This window comes from Falco peregrinus, chromosome 10, assembly GCF_023634155.1.
Source record: "Falco peregrinus isolate bFalPer1 chromosome 10, bFalPer1.pri, whole genome shotgun sequence".
NCBI classification, from domain to species: domain Eukaryota; kingdom Metazoa; phylum Chordata; class Aves; order Falconiformes; family Falconidae; genus Falco; species Falco peregrinus.
In genome coordinates, this window is record NC_073730.1 from 13,645,572 (window position 1) to 13,670,590 (window position 25,019).

At 36.4% G+C, this 25,019-nt stretch overlaps 1 protein-coding gene and 1 long non-coding RNA gene across 6 annotated transcripts in view; one reads left to right on the forward strand and one right to left on the reverse strand.

Annotated features, from left to right (window-relative positions):
- The window catches only part of LOC114012120 (uncharacterized), a 331,272-nt gene that overhangs the window by 154,661 nt on the left and 151,592 nt on the right, over positions 1-25,019 (reverse strand). The window lies entirely within an intron of this gene.
- OLFM3 (olfactomedin 3) overlaps positions 1-25,019 on the forward strand; it is a 66,020-nt gene that overhangs the window by 31,816 nt on the left and 9,185 nt on the right. For 2 of the 5 annotated variants that reach the window (XM_055815361.1, XM_055815359.1), the window contains 3 exons: positions 15,881-16,027; positions 18,183-18,338; positions 22,248-22,467. In XM_055815361.1, coding sequence (XP_055671336.1) covers positions 18,192-18,338; positions 22,248-22,467 — 367 coding nt within the window. In that variant the 5' untranslated portion in view covers positions 15,881-16,027; positions 18,183-18,191. Of the gene's footprint in view, positions 1-5,269; positions 5,412-6,962; positions 8,924-9,776; positions 11,284-15,880; positions 16,028-18,182; positions 18,339-22,247; positions 22,468-25,019 lie in introns of those variants that run through there. The other 3 variants (XM_055815362.1, XM_055815360.1, XM_055815363.1) reach the window with 3 other exon arrangements.

A 25,019-nucleotide genomic window follows, 5' to 3' on the forward strand; every position in this document is an offset into this window, starting at 1 on the left:
TTAAAAATCTCTGTCATTTGCTAATGAGTTAGTTAAATCTCCCTGTAAAATTAATATCAAATCTTGAAAGTTATGTAAATTCCTTCATTAAGCAAAATCTTGGCCCTTTTTATTAATTAGATTTAAAAGCTTATGTAAAACTTCACCAGCTTTGCCTATGAATTTTATTATTCGCAATCACATTGCTAAGCAGTTCTTTAAAGACTCACCGACTTTGTGATTCTTAACTCGTGAATTCCCCCTCATTCAAGCTAGAAAGAAAAATGCCTGCATTGAACTTCTTGTGGACAGAAACCTTTTTCACTGGAAATGAAATCTTTGCTTCTAATCTATTCATTGATACCCACTCCTCACACATTTCATACGTTTCTCCTGTGAGATAATAGTCATCTCTACAGTTTTTAATTTTGATACTGCAGACAGAGGGGTATGACTGCACACAGGGATTAAGTGCTGGAGATGATAATAAATAGCCTTAAACTGCTAAAAAGACATTTAAAAATATAGGTTAATGACTGTAAGGAAGGTGTCGGAAAACAGAAGGCTTCTGATGTGATATCGTCTGAGTCTTCATCATTTATACTCCTCTGTTATCAGCTCACTAAACCCTGCAAAACTGCAAAATTCTAGTCGTCTTGTAAATTGCGAATGACCTTGTTTCCTTTGGTCATAAAAGGCAACTAAAAAAAAAAAAATTAAAAAAAGAGTGCAATGTGAGATGATGTGTACCATTAGGTTTTTAGAATACTTTGCATCTGGAAGCTGAAACATGAGCCTTATGTGTGTGGGATATGTCATTGATCAGTTTGATGTCAGAACTGCTTACTGTGCTGTAAAAGCTTTCTTCTTTCACTGCCATGGCCTGTAGTATCAGACATTCCACTGCAAGACTGCAAAGCAACAGAAAACCCAACCATTTTCCACCATCTCTTCAACTGCTGCAATCATGTTCTGTAATAACTGAAAAATCACTCATCATTAGTCCGAGACCACAGCTTTCTAACTCAGAGAATAGGATTCAATGCCTGTTTTAGAGACACATGAAAAATGCGGTAAAGCCTAACACATTACAGGGTGAAGAATCACAAGCATTGAAATGATTAACCTTTAAGTTCCACCATGCAAGCTACATAGTCATATTGTGAACACAGCTGTTTAGACTATCCCTCCAGTTTTTATTTTCCACAAGTTTGAAAAAATATTCTACATTTCTCTCAGTGTTTACATTGGCTTACAATTTTCTGTGCCTAGTTTTACAGAAACTTCCAGTGTACACTATTCTTTTCCATTCAAAAGAACATGGCCTGTCTTAACAGTTGCTAACTGTTGCATATATGGATTTCTCTGAGTGTTGTGCTAATAGTAAGGCTTTGCAAAGTGGTATGTCAATCACACTGAAGTCAAACGGCTTGTAGAAGTGCAAGAAGGAAAGTTAGAATACAAATTACTTCTTTCAAAACCATGTGGATATCTGCGGTTGTCCTACGCGCTTGCTGAGCCTGGGATCCTGGAAAATCATAAGCTATATGAAGTAGCCTTATGTGTCCCCCAAAAAAGGCAACTTCCAATACTAAGAATATTAACCAGTTCAGGATTTTGTTGGTTCTCAAGGAAGGATATCAACCCTCATGCAGCAAGCAGTATACCTACGGTGACAGAATGGCCATGCTGAGGATGGGCACGCTAGCATGACTGCCACTGTCTCATGCATAAATACTAAATTTATTAAAAGGTGCTTTGGACTGCCTGTCTTCTAGGTGTCTCTCTTTTGTTATATTCAAGTGAGAAGTGGAGCAAAGAAGCAGCAATCCTTAATACCTCACCACTAATGGCTCCGATTTTTTTGTCTCTTTCTTCCTCCCTGAAGCTCTCTTTTCCTTTCTTCTACTAATTTTACAAAGTTATCGTAAATGTTTCACGTTCAAACTAGTTTTTACAATCTTGCTTCTCACCCACATGCAAAAATATCAACCACCCATATCAAAACTTACAAAATGACATTGCTTTATTTCAGGAAAATGGCAGCCAAGATTAAACCCCATTTTATTTAGTTTTTTATTTATTTGTACAAGCCACCGGTAACAGCACTGATCTTCACGCCATCTGGGACACGTTTGTGGGTCTTTTCGTATTTACATTTGGGTTCGTTCACTGCTGTGTGTTACAGAAGTGCATTACTCACAGTACTATCTTCAGACAACAGCACCACTTTAAAGAATTTCTCTTTTCCCTCACTAGGGGCTGGGAACAGAACCTTAGACCTTCAAATTTGACACCCAAATTCCTCATCCCTGGAAAGCTTCAGTTGCTGTTAGTGTTCTGGCCCTCCACAGCCCTGCAGGGGCAGCACCCATCCCTCACAAGGACAGGGATAGCCCAGCCACCCAAAGCATTACACCCCTGTTTTGGTAATCTCATTAAAAAGAAAATCAAACAGAGTAAAGGGCAAGATTCATAAAAATGAGTGATCGAATCCTTTAAAGTGAAATATGTTTTAAAACTTTTATTTCTGTTCTATGAAATATAAACAGGAAATAAAAAAGGCAGCTAGAAAAATAGTACATCATAATTTCACTGGGGTCTGTGAGATTATTTTTCTGCAAGTAATAAAATTTTGATTGATTTCCAAATAAATATCTTTAGTTCTTCTCATCATTATTCAAATCAGAAGCTTTCAGGATTGTTACAGCCTTACAAAAATAACTACTGCTTGCTTTCCATACCCTTATTTAAACATAGAAATATTTTATAGCATCTTTGATCTTGGATCAGGCTTTGTGACGCATACATGGAGTATTTTACTCATTACTGAAATGCAGCCATCTCTGAGGTGAAACATAGTATCTGTTTCATTGCATTCGAAGCCCTATACAGCATTTAGAACAGATTACGCTACCAACTGAAACTGCAGGAAGTCTGTGCTAGACAGAACATAGCTAACTACTGGAAACTGGCCATAGCCTTCAGATTAACGCCTGTCTTGCGGCAAAGATCGCCCATGGAATTTTCTCAGTATTCACATATGCGCCTTGTATACTTTCATCCCTGTTTGAAAGTAAGCTCATCAAGAAACAGTATACGTTAGAAATGGATTTGCTTGCAATGAGACATGTTCACAAAATCTGATTTTGACTATTTTGCAGAAAACACATGCAGTTCCTTCTGAACAGCCGTATAATTTTCTTTCTTGGTCTTTCTGTCTACTGAAAGAGATCTTCATATCCCAGAAGGGAAATGTTGTTAATGCCACTTGTTAGAAAACCCTAACAGGAAGATGCTACAGCCCTTAAATGCCCGTATCAATGGCATGCTGGTTAAACCTAGAAATTTTCTGTTACTATCTACATGTACTGTAGCTTGTGGGGTGCCAGACCACTGGAAGTAAGCACTAGTTTAGACTTCTGCAGAATTTTCCCTATTTCTTCATTACAGAGAATATGACAGGGATACGTTAGCAGAGGGCATCAGTATGACATGACAGTTTGAGAAGACGCTTGCCAAAAGAACGTTTGAGACATGGTGGGATAACAGGCAAATCAGTAGGGTTATCCTACTTTTTTCATTTCATGAAATCCATTTCACTTTTTCATTTGTCAGTTTTTAGAGTCCTGGTGACTATCTGCATCATGAAATAAAAGAAGGTTAAAACCAAATGTTTCTATAATGCAAAAGTGTTTATTACATAATTATACATACATAGACGTGTTTGTCAGAATGCAGCAGAAATCAAAAAACAGTAGATGGTTCCTTTGCTCTCAGTTCCAAAGACAACACTCAGCCAAATGTGAATACAACCACGCTACTACATAAAAAAGGAGATGAGCTGCATCCGTGTTCAAACTATCTAACTCTAAATCATGTCCAAGCATAAAAGGAAAAGGTAATCGGGGGGGGGGGGGGGGGGGGGGTGTGTGTTAACAGCAAACAGTATGGTTTGCTATGGGCCAGTCTCCATCACCATGCCCCAACCCTGTTGCATTTAGAAGTACAGACATAGGCCATTAGTATTTTCCCAAAGCCAAATTTCCCCTTTTATAGGGAATTTTATTTTAAAAGCCTTTTCTACTTCATTTCTCTCTTTTTCTCACTCACAAAGGTTCACAATTTTAAAAAGGGACTGAACAAATTTACCTGTGGCTATTGAATGTGACAGTCCACAGGCAACCTCCAGTTCAGAGGTCTGTAGCCACTGACTGCCAAAAGCTGTAAGCATGCATTAACCAGAGAAAAGTTCAGTAATACTGGTGATTTTCAGAGAGTTTAAATGGACTTCTGTTCTAAGTATCTTGTGTCTCTATTTTCTGACATCTAGTTGCAGCCAGAGCCAGCTGAAGCCGCTTATTTTATTAAATTACCAACAGAATTCGCTGATTTTCATGGCTCAAGCTCTACTGTAGGACTGTATAGGATCTAACTTCACAGTGAATTTCAGCTTCTAGACATCTTAAAAGTTTCTTTTTAAATCCTCATCCACCCTCAACAGAATAATGTATATTTTGAGGATAGAAAAAAAGACACAATTACACACAGTTAAAAGCCTTAAGCATGAGGATTACTGCAGGAGGAATTATACACAAATCCTTATATCCATTCCCTAAAGTTTTCAAAAGATGATCAGAACTGCACTACTGTGCAATGCTCAACCAATTTCAGACCCAGGACCATCCAACATTGCACCCTGCATTTCTGTAGATGTTCATAGCAAGAGGACAGATCCCAGGATCCTCCAAAAGCATGCAGATTCCCAGCTTCTGTTGAAGGGAAGAGGACTCTGCACAATCTTTTGTCATTCTCTAGTAGATATGTTTATATTTTAGAAAAGAAGCTTTTTGAGTAAGCGTGAATAACCTTGATCACCCAGAGAATTAAAGAGGACACAACAGAAAAGAGTGATTTCACTAAACTTTCTCCCATTAGATCCATCACCATATCACACATTTGAGGGAAAAGCTTATGAGGTTTTACTGAGTATCTGATATAAATGTTATTGAAAATTAAAATGGCAAGAAACGAACTGAAGAAGTTTTTGTTTTCATTTCTGTTCATCCTTCCCTGCCCATTTGTTTTTTCCCAGCTGTTTCGATTAACTGCAAACCTCCCTGAAGCACACTGCTTCTGGTTTCAGGCAATTCTCATCACGAACTAGAGCCCACTGCAGACACACCGCTTGGTTACTCTGTACACTTGGGAACTGCTAACTGCAGAATACAAGAGAATAGGTGGAAAAAAACGTGAAAATGCTTTCTAAAAACAGGATCTCCATTCAAAGGAAGCTCCCTGAAGACTACTTCAGAAACAACGTCACCTCAACAGCTTTGGTATAGAAGCACATACAGGAGAACAGACTTCAAAAATTCCTTGCTCAATACCTCTACTACCAGTGGAGATGCCTGACTGAAGAATGTCACTAGGTATGCACAGATGAGATGGTGAAAAGTTACTCTCTAGAAAGGGCTCATACCTCTCAATCTGCTCTTACAAACAACATGGATATTACTACTCACAACTAATACTGCAAAGCCAGAGGTTTTTGTTGAACGAAACCATAGAGTTAGATGAAGAAGCTAATGTTTTCTCAGTGTTTCTGAATCCAGAGAACTGGAATTGAACTGAAAGGGCAAAGATGTAATTTCTCAGTCCACAGTCCACCTGCAGCTCTATGAATTTTAATTGCTATCCAAATTCTGAGAACTTTGCTTTGTACATGCATTAACATTATGTGAATAAATAGCAATACTCCGGGACATGACTAATGTACTGACATATATTTTTTAAATGAATATACTACTGAGTTGCCACTAGAATACATCACATAAAAAAGAACTCTATACATGATAGAACACCACCATAACAAGGGAAGCTTTGACTTTTAAACATGAGCTTACTTTCTAAACCTAGCCTGTCAAAGTACAAACTTACTGAGATTTAAGATTCCTGACTTTGCTGTGCTTCAAAGGAAGTTAAGGCAGCTGAGTCATGAGTACACAATCACTTGGATCTCTTATCTGCATAAAATGCAAGGTTTTAGCCAAAGCCTTTACAGCATTTACCCATGAACATGATTTTGAACTATAAGCAATATTTGGGAATGAGGTAACTTTTTTTTTTTTACATACATTGGATGAGCTGACATCAATTAAGTGACTGCTGCTGACCTTCACCATTTCCTCTTTCTTACAATCACTGTTTCTTTTTCTCCAGCCAGGAGGTAATTAGATGTTTTTCATGCATTCATGTGTGTGTGGTCACATGTTGCTGATTCTCAGGACATGTGCTTTGTTGCTATTCCTAATACTGACATTAATTACTTTTTATAGTACAGATATTGCCATACCTTGGTTGTCATAACATAACGTTGGGCTGTATTCTCATCTACATTAGACATTAACCCATATCAAAATGTAACTGGATCTCAAAGTGAAAGTAAATATCAGAGACTAGAAGAGCCTCCAATTTCTTATATAATAACAAATAAGGGTATTCATACAATACCTTAATAATACCTTTAATGCCCCCAATAAGTTATAACATAATTTAACATTACAGATCTGGTATACAGTAACTCTGCTCACAACACTGAAATTGCTACAAATTCACATACTTTTATGTAAGATCAAACTATGGTATCTGTAGCTGTTCTGTGTAAATATTTTCACTTTTACTGAGTTTACGAGAAGTTAGCTATGAAAAGAGGAAGTTATCATACAAGTAGAAATTTCAGGGTGATCAATAGTAATGTTCACATTTTAGAACTGGTGTCACTTCTAGCTCTGGTTCAGAAAACTACTTCATAGCAGTTTATCATAGACTAGAAATATGAAGTTGCACCTTTTTAAAAAAAAAAAAAAGCAAATCACAGACTTGAAACATAAATTGTAAAGTTTTGGTTCTACATCCTAACAAGATGAGAATAACTCTTCAGTTATTCTGTGGTTTCTAGTAAGATCTTTATGTATGTGATTTCAGATATGTTTCTCTCAAAAGTTTTCTCCTGTTTGCTTGCCATTTTTTAATTTACCCAAACATTTTTGGCAAAATACAGCTAAAATTATTTTAAAGTTTTAGCTCCTTAACAGAAGGGGGTTTTGGACATTTCTAGAGTCCTGCTAAGAACACAAACAAAATATAGTTCCAGTGAGTATTTCCACTGTTCAGGAAAGAAACTTTTTCAGAGACTGTCTCTGTTCCCACATATGTCTTCTCAAGCAGTACTGCTGTGAAGTAACTATTTGACAAATGGGTACATGAAATGAGGAATATTAGATATCTAGAATATTAGCTGTTACACTGAACAAGTAATGTCCCCGTCCAGGGGAAAAGTGTAGCCTATGTAAACAAACCCAAGCTTAGAATTCAATTTGCAGCAGTATAGGACACAGCTGCCACATACCTACAGCCCAAGAAGAATGGTTTTGCAGCTTTCCAGTGTAAGCTATACTGCTGTTAGCCCCTGGGCTAGGGCTGCGTTAGAGGACTTGCATATACCTCTGCAACCTGCCGTTACCCCTGCACTGCCCTTCTGCAGTTACAGGGAATCAAACTTCAGCACCATGCAGAGGGACACCAGGCAGATACCGACTATATGGTAATTTTAAATTATACGACCAGCCAAGAGCACTGGAGTATTATCTCCTGCTACCATCTTTAAAGATGTATGTAGCAGCGATCCCATAAATCACATAGCAGCAGGTTTTCTCTTTAGCAGGTAAACTAGTTGGAGGAAAATAAAGTTCTAAATTACGTCAATGAATACTCATCAGAGAAACCAAGCAGCATGTCATCTGTTAGGAATAATCATAATAAATAAAGAGCATTCTTGGCAGGAACTGACAATATACTGAATTAAGGATAATAAGCAGTAATTACTCATCTGGACTTCAGAAAAGCCTTTTATTGCCTTTTGAACTCACTTTGTCCAAGACTAAAACAGGAGAGGATCAATTATATTCTTTTGTAGAACAGAAAACTTTTAAGAGAAGAAAATGAAAAATATTAACAGCTGCAGATCAATGTGGTAAAAAAAATAAAATTTATCATTTCTTTAAGGAAATGTCTTGGAACTGAGAGAATTAATGGGCTTATTAAACTTCTGAAAGAAAAAAAGGAACAAAAAAGTTGATAAAACTAGTAAATTACAATCTTTTTTGTGTTAGCTCTACATACAATGCTGCCATACTTCATAAGAGCCCAACACAACTAGAAAATTATGCAACATTGTCAAGTGTTATCTAACCATATTGGAAGTAATCAACGGAGTTACTTGGGAAATCGATAAATAGCCAATGAAGTGCAACAGTTGAGCAAAAAAGCCTGACTCTTGATGTCAGCCTGGACTGTCCAATATGCACATCTGTCCAGTGGACAACTTTGCGCTTATCTCCACAGAAACACAATCTCTCTTCCCAAGACTCCACTCACTATGACCATCATGTTGAGGTAATGCCTGAGTGACCTCTCAGTCTCAAGACACCATATCAAGGGTGTCTTGCCACAGGGTCTCTGTCTTCAGAAAAATATACATAATGACCACCATCACACAATCAAAGCTTTTTTATCTTCTGAAATACAGCATATGCTGAGTAAAACAGCTGCCATTACAAAACTGTGAAATGCAGGAGTGCTGCTGATGCTCTGGATCCAGCAGCACATCCCCATACCACTACAAGACCATACTGGCCTGAAATGTGGCACACACCAGCCATCTCTGCACTTTGGTTTTCACAGTAAGGAACCCAGACGCCTGGCTGCAGCCAGTGTATTGCAGCAGTTGCTCCAGACAAGCAGGAGGCCAAGGTCCTAGATCACATCCCAGAGAGTATGCACAGACACTGCTAGAAGAGTTGATCTGTGAAACCTAATGCTGCTATTGACTTCTTTGGAGTCAACGGAACAACAGAAAGTAGAGACCACTGGCTCTCAAGAGGTATCAACAGTGTTACGAGATTTAACAAAACTGAGCTGTTTTATGGGCTTGATTACCATATTTGCAGTATATAAATGCATTAATGAAGGGGGGGGGTATTAAGTAGCTGAAAGAAATTCTGGCTGTTGGAAGATGATGAAAACTATAATTGTCAAAAAAGGTTTAATGGAAAATTGCAGATTTAGATTGAACAGAGCATTTCTCAAATTTGCTATCTAATCATGATTTCTAGTAAGTATGTTTTTCACCCAAAACATAATTAAACTGTGGAACTCCATGCCAGTGGATGTTGTGCCTCCTAAAAATAGAGATGAGTTAAAAAGTTACTTGAGAAATTCATGGATGAAAGCATCATCAAAGTCTGGCCCAGTAAGTACTACAGTTTACTAGAAGGTTACACCAAGAGTACTACACTGTGTTTTTTCTCTTACATACCTCTTTTAAGTATCCACTGCTGTCCATTGCTAGAGAAAGGAGCTAAATGGATCAAGTACTGATCCAGTGCAGCACTTTTTTACTGGGATACTTTTATTGGAACTGAGCAAAAGAAATACGTTTCCTTATTCAGACATCAGCATCATCAGCTATCGGTTCATATTTTCAAAGCAATCCAAGCTCTTTAGAGAATTATTATGCCGTGCAGAAGCTGTATATAAGCAAACTCATATTCTTTCACTGTTGTAAAATGGATCTCTTCAGTGAATTAGGTTTTCTGAGTATTTGAAATATTTCACAGCTCACTTTACTGTGTAACTCCCAGAAAACACGTAACACTTGGATACACAGAATTTAACCCTGTATTCTATTGCTGGAAGAATCCTTATAAGATTATATAAAAGGTCTCCATGTACTTTTTAATTTCTTTTTAAAAAATTAATTTTCCGTGTGTCTTCATTAAAGCGCAGAGATTTTTTGAAATAATTCTGAATGAATGCTGGAAGAGAGAAGTCTAGCCTGAACTTGGTGTATGAGCTCTGAGAATCTGAAACAGGGTTTTAGTATTTTTAAGAAATGCATTCATGATTACACAGTCCTATGAAAGTACATCCCTTCAGTTTCACTACAGATTTCCTGCATACTAACATTCACAACTCCTTAAGAAAAATGTAGTCTTTTGGACACAAATTCAGAAACAAAGTCCATAACTGCCTCTGGGAACAATACAGGGGTCTACCTCTCTGCAAACTTTTAAGCAAGTTCTTTAAAATAATTGCTGTTAGAAATCCTTGCTCAGCATTTCTTCTTTTTAAAATCATTCTTAAAAAGTAAAATCACCCCAATAGCACAATGATTTCTACACTTTTTTTCCTGGTGTGTTTTCTTTTTTCCCTACACTTGCTAAATTTATGAAAAAGACAAATTGCTACCAAACCTGGAGATCATTCTACACCACTAGAGAACAGTAGATTCAACAGCAGATTAGAGCTAAATGAAGCCTCAAAATGCTACATGAGCAACCCACAATTTCTCTTCTGTTCCCAACCAAACAGCAATGAAAACATACTCAGTCTGCCAGCCCTGGATGAAATACTCTCAGTATAAAAATGTGTAAACTAACAAGAACACTGAGAAGTGTGAATCTTTACTACTCTATAATGTTTTTTTATGAACAGAAATATAATCAGCTGTGCAAATTATAAAGTCACTGGTTTGTAATTTAGGTGAGATCAACAAATCAAGGGAGATGCAAAGAAGTTTCCGGTGTTTTCATGGGCAGGCTGACAGTTCTGCCCCTTCCCCTTCCCCATCCACTTAGACAAGTATGGCATTATATTTAGAAATAGACCTGGGCATATTTCTACCAAAGCACTGATGGGGAGTAGGACGTTATTTCTGTTTGTGAACATGTACCACTCTGCAAGGACTGAACTAATTAAGTGCTAATTAACTCTCTAGCACCTATAAAGACGTAATTCACCCATGCTAATTCCCATTGGAAACTGTGACGATTATTAGCATAGAAAGGACTGTTTATTTAGCGGTCAGCATAAGATAGTCATAAGCATTTGTTAGTAAGAGCAAGAGGACAGAGGGCAAATAAGGATATGAGTGTTGTTAATGTATGATTAAATCTGGTTAGCTTGATCTCCTTTCATGCTGTGGATGTTGTGCGCTGCAGTCATGCCTCTCACTGCCAGCCTGCACTGGGATGATGATCAGTCACAATGAAAACTCATTAACTGCATAGCAATGAGTCCTCCCCTGATGAAGCTTGGTGCTGTTCTTAGTACCATGGCAATGATCTCTAACTGGATGTCCCAGACTCTCCCATCTCTAGCAGGACTAAATACCACCAGAATAACCACTTCAGATTCTCTAGTAAGTAGCTGTGATGTGTTGCAAGCCATCTTAATGCTGAAGTAGTATTTATAAATGCCAGCAAAAGCTTTAGTTTGTTGCCTCTTTGTAAATCTCTTTTTAAGCTATTAATCTTCCTATCATTACTTAATGCATGCTTCTCTTTGGGCACCATAAAACTGCACATTGATGAGGATATTGTGGTCTTGCTATGAAGTGAAAGAATTTAAAATAGATTTCATAAATATTTAAGAACAAATCTTAAGCATGAAATGCTAAAAATAGCACAGCAATGTAGTTCCATTTGTCTATACTTTGTTTTCCTACATTTACTGTTCCAGAAAAACATATTGCATTATTAAGAAAAAAAAAATATATCCAGCAGTAGGTTTGTCTTTGTCTGAATAATGTTATATATTAGCTATTCACTACAATATGCAAGGGGTCTGATTCTTTCCTATTTTTCTTTGTTGGAGTATGTTTAAGCAAATAAATAGTTGTTATAAAACAAAATAAAATTGGTACTAGGAGGTTGGGCACCAGAATTTTGGAAAGGCTGACAGGGGAATAATACAAGTGACACAAATACCACTTTGTATGGTTGACGCTCATATACAGCAGCCTCTGTTAATGAGGACCTACAGAAAAGCTGTGATTAACTACTCTTAAGAAGCCTAAAAATTAAAGTAATACTTTAATTGGATAAGAGGGAACATTATACAGGTATGTGTAAATTAAACTAGAACACCATTTTCCTAAATGTTTAATAAAACTCTTCTCTGTGTATTTTTTTAGTGAAACTGCAATCAGACATTTACATAATAGTATGTTATGTAAAATGTAAATTTAACTATTTGTACAGTAGTTCACTATGCTCAGAGCTTAGTTTTTTGCTTGTAACTAAAAATGATGCATTCACTAATCAACATTTAATTAGTTGAATATATGCATTCAGTCAATACATTACTGCAGACAATCACTGCTTTTAGACTTTAAATATTACTTCTTTAAAATTAATTAAATGATGTTGTAAGAAAGACTTCTGTTGTGTTTTAGAGCAGCAAAAAGGTAAGAAGACAAGGAAAAGCTCTATTTTGTTTTCCTTGAATGTAACATGTGCTCATTGAACTACAGTATGTATTACTCATTCTTCTGGCAATATGATATTACAAGTAATAAAGTTTCCTATCACATTTAAATCCAAGTTTAAAGTTGCAACTGAGTAACTACAAGATGCACACTAGTTATTATAACACACACATATATGTTTATACACACACACATCTACATGTGTTTATACATATTAAAATGTTCAGATTACAACTAGTGTAAACTGTCATGCCTCCCTTGGCTACAACAGAGCACTGCTGATATAGATGCCTCCTAAGTATTATTTCAATAATGCTCTTTGCACTCACTGACTTGGAGTTACATACATATTTTGTGTTTCAAGGGGGGTAGCAGGGTGCCAGTAGAGCTGGAGAAGCAGTCGTGAAAACCTGATTGTCTGAGCTTTGCAACATCTACCAAGTAAAAAAAATATGAACTTCGATCATGGGGGGGTTCTTCTTGCAGAAAACCAAGCACGACAGATCTGCTACTTTCTCTAAACTTTGGATGTTGGGTGTGAGACTATGCCCCAGGTGCTCAGTAATTCTGAGGTCACTGACTGTTTTAACTGCAATCGAGTTATCCGCTAGCAGTTTGTCCAGTGAACATCACGGCACATGCATTTCTCCATAAGTTCTCTCCTAGCACATACACAGTTCATAAATTGTGTATATTGTACCAGGAAGGGGAAAAAAAAAAAAAATGGAAAAACCTCCCAACTTTATAGTTTCAGCTGGAAGAATTGTAGAAGGAAGTAGGGTTGGGGAAAGGGCTTCCCCTTTTGAGCTCTGTTTCAGTCCCAGGACTGAAAAAGCAAGACAAATTGAAAAATACTGTTTATATTTAAGCAACCATATTAAGTATACATACTGCCATTTGCCCTATCCCTAGTAACTATGGAGGTAACCATAAGTTTTGTCAGAACATATAAAAGCACAAGTGAAAAACTAAATCTTCTGGAGGTAAGTGACATGTGTCTTTAGCACAGCAGCCTGCCAAGGCAATGGTTAATATTGGTCTTTGCAGGGACTCCTCTGTTTTCCCCAGATTTCCAAGAACTAGCATAATTTATTATCATTGCTGTTCTCAACCAGGTATTTATTTTCTTGTTTATTAAGGCCTGTCAGCAGTAAGCCTGCATTTGAAGAGTAGATTCAGTAGCTTCTGTAAGGTTTTGATGCCTTCTAACTCTTCCCCTGCACAGCACAGCAGTTTCTGCTTGAGGTAGGGATTAAATGTCAAACTAAACAAATAATGAAGGGGGAAAAAAAGTGCACCTACACATATATGATTGTTTTTCTCTGTGATCGCTTATATTACCCATCCTAATAAATGAAGGAACCCTAATGGCCCAAATACAAGGAAGCAAAGAACACCACAAAGAACTGTGGCCTAAGTTGCAGGAATACTATGTGAGCACTTATTTATGCATGGGCAGCCAATAGCCAGGCACTTGTATGGGGCCTGGCAGTCGCTCACTCTGAGAAATATTTTCCCAAACAGCAGTTACTTTTTTAAATCAAGCTGTATGTTAGACACTGGAAGAAAATACCTGCTAAATTAATCAATAGAGTTGTTTTTTTCCTTAGATAAAGCTGAGACATGCACTCATGACATTGCTAGAATATATAAGTACCTTTGATAACACATCCTGGATTATAATGGCTTTACTATAAATTGTGCATAATCCTGGTATCTCACACATTCTCAGCTGTAGAAAACTTACTTGAATGCAGTAAAACCAGTTGCTGCTAGTCTAAATGTAGCAGGTATAAGGCTCAAATATCACAATTTCTTATAAACTCATGTTAAGTATTTCTGTCCAAAAATAATTATAATCACAAGCTCTAGGTTCCAGAATATGTTCCTGGAATTCAACAAAAATTTAGTTTCCTTGCTTTTGCATGACAACAATGTCTGGGCTTAAATTCTACACAGAATCATGGAAACTACTAGAGTGAATAGAGCTTATGCTTCGCAAGGGTTACCAGCCTTGATAGGCTTCACTTTTCAAACTCACAATTTTAGTAGCTACTCAAAACCAATTTAAATTGTCTCTGCTGATGTAATTTTGTTTAGTTTTTATTGTTCTCCATATCTTAAAGTAGATTCCCCTTGCCCTAAAACTTAAGCTGAAGAGAACACCATGAAGTCAGTATAATTTAGGACTGAACTCCGGATATGCCTTTCTAGCAAATCCTAGGCCAAGTTCAGTTCTCCTCTTTTTACAGTCATCTAAGTTATGACACTTTGTTTTTCCTTGCAAAAGAGAGGAACAATACAATTTTCATTTTTCAGTTAACTCTGCAGTAAAGAGTTCATTATTATCTTCCGTGACTTCTTCAGAAGAGTCATTGTTGGGAAAAGTCTGTCCTCTTTTCTAACTGCAGTCTGCAGAGATATTATACCTCTTCTGAGGTGAGGAACACTGCAACTTATTTTGCACTAAGCTGCCAGTAAAGCATCAATATGAGAGCTTGCCAGTTTAAATAATCACTCTCTGTGCTGACACTGAGTACAATTTTATAATGTAACTAGTAATTGATTCCAACTGTGTCCAGACCAAAATTACTTCAATGGCATCCGTTAGCATCTGTACTATCAAATTTAGTAGTCAGTACTATATTAATTAGGAAAGACTAATGCACAATATGAACTTTAAATTACAGTTTAAAAAGAAAGTTTAAAAATTACTTGTGTCCCTTAGTTTTATTTCCATAACCTGAATCTTTTCAGTCATCTAATTATATCGCTTTCTCCCATTCCTATGCTGTGTATTTCTATACATACCATTAAATAGATACCTAGTCTCACAAGGTTTCACATAAACTTTAAATGCAGCCCGCTCTGCAAGCAAATGTGATTTTTTGCTTTTCCTTCTCAGTCGCAGTTGCTATAAAAAGAACAAGTTAGCAATTTCCAGAATTGTTCTGTCCCAGTGAAGGATGTGCAAAGTCTTAACTGAGTGTGCCATGCTTGCCAGGACTCCCGTTTACCTAAACTAACCAGACACTTTTCAGTACTACTGGACAGCAAGCCTCTTTCTCCCCTTTGGTGTATGTGCAGCAGAAGCCAATGGAGAAAAGTTTTCTGTGTGCTGCATCTTTAAAAGCAAACCTGCTAACCCACATCCAGAACTGCTTCTGAGCCAGTTCCCAACGCATGAGTCACACTGTGCTCTCTGGGGTTTTATATTTGTTCTTTTCTGTCTTTTTTGTTTCCATTAGTCTAAAGTAAAAGTCATTCAGGCTGAAAGAATGTGTTTGTTCTCTGCTGATGAAAAAATGTAATATCCCTTAGCAAAGAATTAAATCAACTAGTTCGTGCTGAATCACAAGCAGAAAGCTGTTCTCATCCACCCTGGAAAAAATGTGTGTTGGACACTTCTAGAAAGCTAAACCACTAATCTAATTAGTTGAGTGTAATAAGTGTTGACTAGAAGGAGTGTCATTCAAACATATACTGCAAAAATAAAAATATTCTGAGGTACTGGTTTTTCAAACAAAAAGTCAGTTCAGTTCCTTTATTTTTATTATTTTGTTGTTACAGACTCAGATTAGCCCCAAGGAAGGGTGGCAAGTTTATAGTTCAGCCCAGGATCCTGATGGCCGTTGCATTTGCACTGTTGTTGCACCTGAACAAAACTTATGTTCAAGAGATGCCAAAAGCAGGCAGCTCAGACAACTACTAGAAAAGGTAAGTCTTCCCAAAAAATTCATCCTTTTGATCACTAAACTTGCCACAGAAATCCACTCCTTTCCCTCTAAGTTTAATACATAATGCAGTACTGAAGCGTTACCTAATAAAAATATTTCTTCATGGTATACCCCAATATGTGTGTTCTCACCACTGATAATTATTTGTGTATTTTCCTTGTATGACACCTTTCCCAACCCAAGCCACTTACCTACCAGACTAAAGCTTCATCTCTCTTGTTCACTCCTCCCAAAATTCTTCCTTACACACAGCCAGGAGTGATGTTTTTCTGTGTGAAAACAGTTATGAATCCCACCTCAAACTAGCTAGTCGCTGTGGGATTTAACTACAGATTCTGCTTTAATCATGTGAGACTCTGGAAGGTTGCACCTTGTCTTTTATCAACAAATAATGAGATACAGACATGACAGCATCTGCAAAGCAAACCGTACAGAAGAGAAACAGTTCTAATTTTCTTTCATTTGTTCTTTCCTCATATATTACTATTTATTCATTCTCTTTCCCCAAAGAACCCAATTCTTATTGCCAGTATTTTCCACTACTGCATATATAGTAAAACCAGTGAAGTGTTGTTTTGCATCAACAGACAAAATGCTGACCAAAAAAAAATGTGACCTCCCCTCATGCTGTTTGTTTACTTAACAGAGGAAGACTTCAGTGCCCAGAGTCTTTGCTATATTTCCCAAATGCTAAAATAATAATGTCAAAAAAATCTTACTTTCTTTTGGGGTGGGGACTGGAGACTAAGATCTCAATGTAGTTTTTGAGCTGCCGCAGAAGAGAACCTAAATCACCAATCTCTAAAATCTATTTTCTTATGATTAGAACTGTGATAATTATGGGCATGTAATGGCATATTATTTCACTAAGTCCATGCACAGTCATTTAATTAGAGCCTCTATGTGAATGCATCTTCTGCCAAATGGAAACACTCGTAGTTCTTCCAAGACCTGAAGGACTTTATTTGCCTGCTTTCAACAATTAGAAAGCAAAGAAAAAAGAAACATTACTTTTTTTCATTAAAAATACATTCTAAGAACTGCTAATGGCAACTGTGCAATAACAAATGTATACTATTTTAAGAGTATTTCATGAGTATTTCCTGAATCTACACATTCTGTAGGTCACAATATATTGGCTTCAAACATGACTATCAGTTCTAACATTACATATTCTTGCAAACAACAAAGATACTGTCAGATTTATCTTTTATTAGAAAGGTATAATTTTATTTATTTTTTTGCTTGCTTGGTATGTATTGGTACCTAATACATTTACAGCGTTCTACTTTTTTTGTGTTTGGGGAAAACCAGACAGTTATTGAAATAGAATAACTGCACTTGTAAAATGTGTCATTTTTAAGACTGGCAAATGCATTGCTTTTATAGCAGATACTTTTAAAAATATGTATAATTTAATCTAGATGACACTTATTTTATTCTTGCCTCTTTGTGGTAAAAGTTCTCACTATAGCTACAAAGTCACTTGCTCTACAAAAGCTACCTGAACATTCAGTACTTCTCATCTGTAAAAAAAATGTGGGTTTCTGCCAATGAGAGAACTGATAAGATTTCTAATTTTATTTCTGTTTACAAAAACCTATTTGACAATGGGCACACCCTAGCTTATCTCTGGTTAGTCTTATGAATTCCTTATACTGAAATATTACATAAATGCCTACTAGAAATAAAAATCATGCTCTTCATACTAAGCAAAATATCTAAATCACAGTTCTGTCCCTCCCAAGGTGCTTGCAAGGAAACACATGCTATATAGCATGTCCTGAAGAACAGTCAGCATCTACTACAAGCGTCAGAGTAGATTGCACTGCCTAACAGCCTTTTTTGAGCCCACTGATAACAGTACTGAACGGATCTTTCTCTCTTTACCTCAAAGAAACTAGTACCAAATCATTTATGACTTCAAGGTCTTGCTCCCGATAGTCCTCTGTTAGCCCTGTTCCCCAGTTTTTGTACTGTCATGTAGCTACGGAATTTAAAACAATAACATGGTATAAATGACTCACAACTAAGCATTGACATAAGCACATTCTATTGCCTGACATTTAACTACCTAACCAGGAAAAAAAGTAAAGCAACAAAAAGTGCATTTAGAGAGTGTTTTTCTTTAACAGGTTCAGAATATGTCCCAGTCTATTGAAGTTTTAAATCTACGGACTCAGAGGGATTTCCAATATGTTTTAAAAATGGAAACACAAATGAAAGGGCTGAAGGCCAAGTTTCGGCAAATTGAAGACGATCGGAAGACATTAATGACAAAGCATTTTCAAGTAGGTTTTATTTTAACAATAACTTCGAAAGCCTGCTGGAAGCAATGTACTAAGCAGCAATGCATGGACTGCTAAGATCTCAGCTTGAAATGCTCATACAAGAGCAACATTAAAAAATAAAAGCATAATAAATCTTCCTTTATGATGATAATCTTTTGCTCTGTTCAATTTAATTGTAATAGGGAGTAACTATTCATTATTAAGTCATTAGAAAAATGTCACTAAACGGATTTCTGTTTTTTCTGTATCAATGTGCATGTCATACTAAGAAATTTATATTCATTCAAGCACCAGTGATAAATAGGGAAATCCAATGGAATTAATAGCAAGCAACTAGAGACTTCTGCACTTTTACTGTTGCTTGACATTTACTGCAGTTGAAGGGAAGAAAGCCTATAATAAATCAGGTTATTGTAATTTTTATCCAGTACAATTAAGATCTAATTTCATGTCTGAAGGTTTGCTATTTTGAATTTGGGATGGGGAGGTGGGCAATCATTCCCAGTCACATTTGTGTGATTAAAAAAAGACTTCCAAGGAATTTTAATGACAAGAAAAAACACAAGCTAATCTTTTTGTAAGGAGGAAGGGTTGCAGAGATTACAAAATAGCATTGTGTATTCTGAAAAAGCTGTCTGAAGTATTCTTAAGGAAAAAATGTTAGTTCTTTAAATATGGTCTGATAAATTGATATTTCAAGACTGTAAGACAGCAAAATAGGATCTAGAAAATACATTACATTGTTAACCAAATATGTATTTTTAAAGTTTACATTACATTGTTAACCAAATATGTATTTTTAACGTTTTTATGAAACTTCATGTAAAATGGACTTAATTTTCTAAGTGGTGTTAAATTTAGATACCTAAATAGTTACATTGCTAAGGGGTCTAATTTATTTTTCAGACACAGAATATCTAATGGATCTTGACAGTATCAGGAATTAAGTACACTAATGATCTGACTACCAAACTTTATTTTTTATGATGTCATTCTTGGGTTAGAGTTTGAGCACATACTTGCATTTTTTTTCAGATAGTAAGAAATGTCTCCATCTTTCTTCTCTGCATCATTCATTACTACAATAACAACACATACATATAATGCCATATGTATATGCCAATCTGTATTCTCATTATACTTTTCCTTGGGAACAAAATACAAAACTTGAATGTTTGACACAATGTCAGAGGTAGCAGATTTTTGCAGTACTTGAGCCATTTAAATATTTGATATATGTATTGGCCAGTCATTTAACTTCAGTTTGACAGTTTGCCAGGATTATAAAACAGATTTCCAGTCAATCAAGTTATAGAGTAATTTAAAAGGTTAACATAATACAATATGCTGCTGGCTTTCTGAAATTTGATCTACCAAAATTCCAGTGCTTTGTCTTTCCTGAGACAAAGAAATTCATTCTGGATATAGCATAACCCTTCATATCAGCAGGCACAAAGCGCCAGAATATGTCTACCATCTATCTGTGTTGCAATACAAATTATTTCTTGTACCACTCATCAAAGCCACAAGCTAGGATTATCAGCAGAAACCAATAAATTTATTTTCTTTATCATGAAAATACCAAAACCCTCTTTATATCATTTACTGAAGTGAGATATTCTAATGCTGTGGCTGCATGCTGATGAGAACCAAAGAGTCCAAATTTGACCCAGACCACACTTGCGCATATTTTGCAAGTCATACATTCGTATATGTCATAGTTCAGTTAAATCAGCATTTAGGCCAGGCTTTATATACCTGTTTGCTACAAAAAGTTACAGCATTTTGCTCAAATGATACCTCATCTGGCATAAATCCTATCAGAAGTTACCTTCGCTAATTCTCTTAAACGCATTTTATCTTTCTGAGGTTTTACAAGCTTTGCTTTTTTTTCCATCATGGTTTACCCATGACTTTTGGCAGACCACTGCCACACAGAGTCAAAGCCTAAGTTCGTAATTTCAAAGGGAAATTTCAAAACAGAAAATTTGGCTTCTGGAGCTCTGCTTTCTGTGTCACAACGCCTGCTCTCCTTGTCATCAAGGAAAAAATAACTACTCATTTTAACAGGCATAAAGTAGGCTAAAGTTAAGTTTTTAATAAAAACAGTCAAATAAAAATAGTTTTGACAAGACTCTCCACTTCTTTCTGCCTGCTTCAGTAATTCGCCTACTATAATGTAATTGGATGCCCCCTTGAAAACAGAACCAATAGAACTCCTAATACTCTCATATCCATTTATAATGATGTATCTGCTTATAATTTAAAATGCAATTTTCTAGCTATTAAGTGACCTGTGTGCAAAATACACTTCCTAACACCACATATAAGTCTTTACTTTGAGTAAATAACAATTCCAATATGAAAGCAATTGTTAAAAAAACATGGGTATATTAGCTAGGTGATAAAGAGATACTCTCAAGCTGCCTTAGAACATGTTCAAGAGGCAAAAACTCAGAGGCTGACTGCCTATCAGCTTCTTTTACATCTCCTTAACAAAAAATGCATTTGGCATCATCATGTTTTTTATTTAGGAAATGTCCCACCCTGTTTCTTGGACCCATTAATACAAGTGATGTTACAAACTACGTGCGTGTCTTTGCACACCTCAGTTACTACACTAACCTCCAACCACATTTGCTTCTGCACCTCTTTCTTGCACTTGGGCTTCTATTTAGTTCTCTTCTGCTTTCCCTTTTAACCTGCTGACTGCTCCAGCTATTGATTTTTATTAACCCCTTAAATAGCATCTCCCTGTGTGTCCTCATCTGTTTTCATTTCTATTACCAGCTAATGCTAGGTACCTAACAAATCTTGGTTTCCGTCCTTTGCCTTGTTTTGTCCAGGCTTGAATTTCCTCACATCTCTCTGGCATTTGCTCATGGAAGTACTGCTTTATCCTCAAATTATAAAAAGATATGCAAATATATATATATATACACACACACAGATGATACATCAGAGACAAACCTTTCCGCTATTCAATAAAGCAAAACCTTTTGACTGCAAGTATTCTCTGAGGTTTTCTGTAGAATAATGACCAAACAATAAACAACCTAAAACAATTAGTTTAAGTTTAATAAAGCCCCTATGATTAGTGCATTTAAAAGAATAATGAAGAAATGAAAGATAAGCAGCCAATATAGGTCACAAACTGAGACAAATTCTCGAAGTATGAAACTCAGCAGAAGTCTGAGAAAGGGGCAATCTGAGAGTCTAAAGTGGAGACTTATTTTATCTAATCAATGTTTAAGAATAGGATTGGCAACTCAACAACTGCACATGGATAAAAAAACAATTTGTGATAGTCCAGAAGAGAGATCAACTGAGGAAGTTCAAAGGCACATAGTGATATAGCAGGATGACAAATACAAACCACAGTTGAAAGCCATGGATTTTTTACTTCAGAAGAAAGAGTTCTGTGGCCAGAACAGAACTAAACAGTGTTTAACAGCCATTGAGGAAAAAATGAATTCAGTATTTCTAAGGAGTGAAATAGAAATTAGCAGCTCACCAACTATGACAGCACTGTAAAACAGCCATGACCTCCTTGAACATCCCTGTGTGTTCAGGCCTAAATCACTTTCTCTCAAGAAAGACACATTTAGCGGGGGTTTATATCTTCTGGATGGAAAGTCAGACCTTCAACGGGTTCGGTTCAGATCACTTGAAGGTAATGGTGTACTTTCAGTAGAAAAATTATTCTCTCATGCATTTTATCTAGTGCTTACTACCATTAAGTCTGAAGTTTCTAAGACTTTCACAACACACTAATAATAGATCTGTAACCCAAAATCAATAATCATTTTCAGGTCATTTTAATAATCAGACATGAATATTATATTAAAGAGAATTAGGGGATTGAACTCCTTTGAACTGCTCTAATGTACATTTGATTGCCTTTAACAGGAGTTGAAAGAAAAGATGGATGAGCTTCTGCCACTGATCCCAGTTCTGGAACAATACAAAACTGATGCCAAATTAATCACCCAGTTCAAGGAGGAAATTAGGAATCTGTCTACTGTCCTCACTGGGATTCAGGAAGAAATTGGTGCTTATGACTATGAGGAACTACACCAGCGTGTACTCAGTTTAGAAACGAGGCTTCGAGACTGCATGAAAAAGCTCAGTAAGTCAACAATTTCATGGGAAATTTGGTCTCTTGGCTATACATTTTTAGTTGTTTCTCTAGAAAGATGAAGTTTTCCTTTTTTCTTGTCTGATGAAAGACTGCATTACATTCTGATCTGTGCTACCCTAATAAATGTCAAAAGTAACTCAACCTAAGGTCAGTCATATTATTCTAAGTTTGCACCAGTGTATCTTATATAATGAGCTGCCCTACCGTATACAGAAGGAATTAAGATGAAAAATTGTAACAGACAGCAATTTTAAAATCTAAGAGATTTACAAATGGTTGGAAAGCTACAAATATTCTTTCCAAAAAAAGCTCACACAGGCATTGCTACTTGGGTCATCTTTGGGATGTCAGTGTGAAAAAAAAAATTGGGGGGAAGTAGACTGGAATCAGAATTGAGATGTCCACATCATCTTGCTATGACACCTGAGAGGCCACACATGACTGTACTATCTTTAGACCTGTAATATTAGCATTGAGATGTGCCATTCTCCAATTTGCAATACAACATAATTAAGCCTTACACCTAATTTAAGGGAACAGAGCATGATTTTTGTAATAAGCACAGCAACAATCCGTTGTGAGCAGTGCACTAGGTTTACATCAGGCAGCCTCCATCTTGGTTACTCACATGCTGATTTTAGTTAGAAAAAGTCAGATGCTGAGCAGCTCTGAGAATCGGCACTAGCTCAGTATTAGCTGCCAAAACTAAAAGCCTGAAGTATCATTATCAAGTGCCAGCCTTAACTTCCGTTACCCAAAGAGGGATAATTAGTACTTTCCTGCTTTACACTCAGAATGCAGTCATCCCCCCTCCCCAACCTATCCATGCATTCTAAGACTCCTGAATGGATCACTATTGCGATCTGGATTGCTATAGCAAACAATCCAGCCCCTCTATGAGAAATAAACGCTTTATAAGTTAACAGTAAACATGAATAAACTAGAAATTCCAAGGTTAAGTCCTGTGATCGGTATCTGTTATCAACTGTGGGATGTTTACTTTTAAATGCCATGAAATATGTTATCAACGTCATAGGCAGTGCCTATTTTTGTGAGACAATAGAATGAGAAAAATGTAGGTTAGGTTAGCCTCTTAAATTATTTATTTTCTATTTCTTTACACTAGAAATAACACAATGATGATGGTCTAAAATACATGAAAGACTTCTTCAAACAGAAATTTCTTAAGATCCTATTTTCTACTCAGTACATACACATAATAGCACGTTACTGCATTGAAAGGAGGCAGACAGGAAAAATGACAGCATTGCAATACCACAGCAAGCAAGAAACTTCATATAAATAAACAGTATTTTCTGATAGTGAGTGTTCCAGTAACTTTATTAGACACTAAAGGATCATCAACTTATTTTTAACGAGTACCTTATTTTTCTTTGCTTTTATGGCATATTCTTGTAACATTGATTAGTGAAGTGACTACAGTATAAGATACGTTTTATACATCAGAATAACGGATGTGTATTCACAGGGGTTATTTCTGTATTTTTCATCCATTTCTCCTCCTATCTATCCTGAATTTCTGCAACACATTCCGTTTCTTTTGATGTACTAATGGAAAAAAAATGTTATTACAATTATGCATATTAACAATAGGGAGAAAATTTTTCTATGAAATACATTATTAAACATACCCATTATTAAAAGGGGGTTGGCTTCTCAAACTGTAATACCGATTTATTCATCCTTATTGGCATTATTTCCTGGCCTTAGATGCTTAAATGACTTTTATGCTCACCTACTAATGGACTGGCTGTATTTCTGGCCTACCCCTCAGTGCCTTTTAAAGTAAAAAAATATTTCAGTTAGGCTTACCATAACTCCTGAACGCCAGTACTGTGTTCAGACCAGCAAGCATAAAGGAAGAACAGCTTTCATGCCTACACCTTCTTCCCAGCCACATTCACCACACTAGAGATGATCCAGCTGTGACTGTGCCAATCTGATGGCCAGAAGCCTATGGCAGCAGAAGGCAGACTGGCCCTAATGTGCCACAGGATCTGGCTTGAATCTTCACAGATTTTGTTGCATTTCACAATATAATTATCTAACCAGCGTGTGTAATAGCTATTTTTCGTTCTTCTCCCTAGCAGGTGTTTTTCAGCAATATAATGCATTATTCATATTGTCCTGGCCACTTCAAAGGGATCTTCCATCTGCACTGGCAACACTTCCAATATTCATTAACATACAGTAAGCCGTTGTCTTACTTTCACTGAGGTTTAATGATTACCACAGCAGTTGTGATGACTGAAACTTGCTTCTTCTCTTTGGAATAAGAAAATTCAGGCTGAAGCTGCTGAGAAGTTTGTCCACAAAACTTCGAAAGGGTGCATGGAATTAAACATGTAGGAAAAGAGTGCATATGATTGCACATAGCACAAATTCACATGGGTCCTTTGCTGGCAGTCATGTAAGGCATGTGCATTTGTAACAGAATGCAGGTTGCACAGTATGCTTGGGACCCTCCTATTCTTGTCATAATGTGTTTATGAAATAGGAAAATAATATATAAGTAGGAT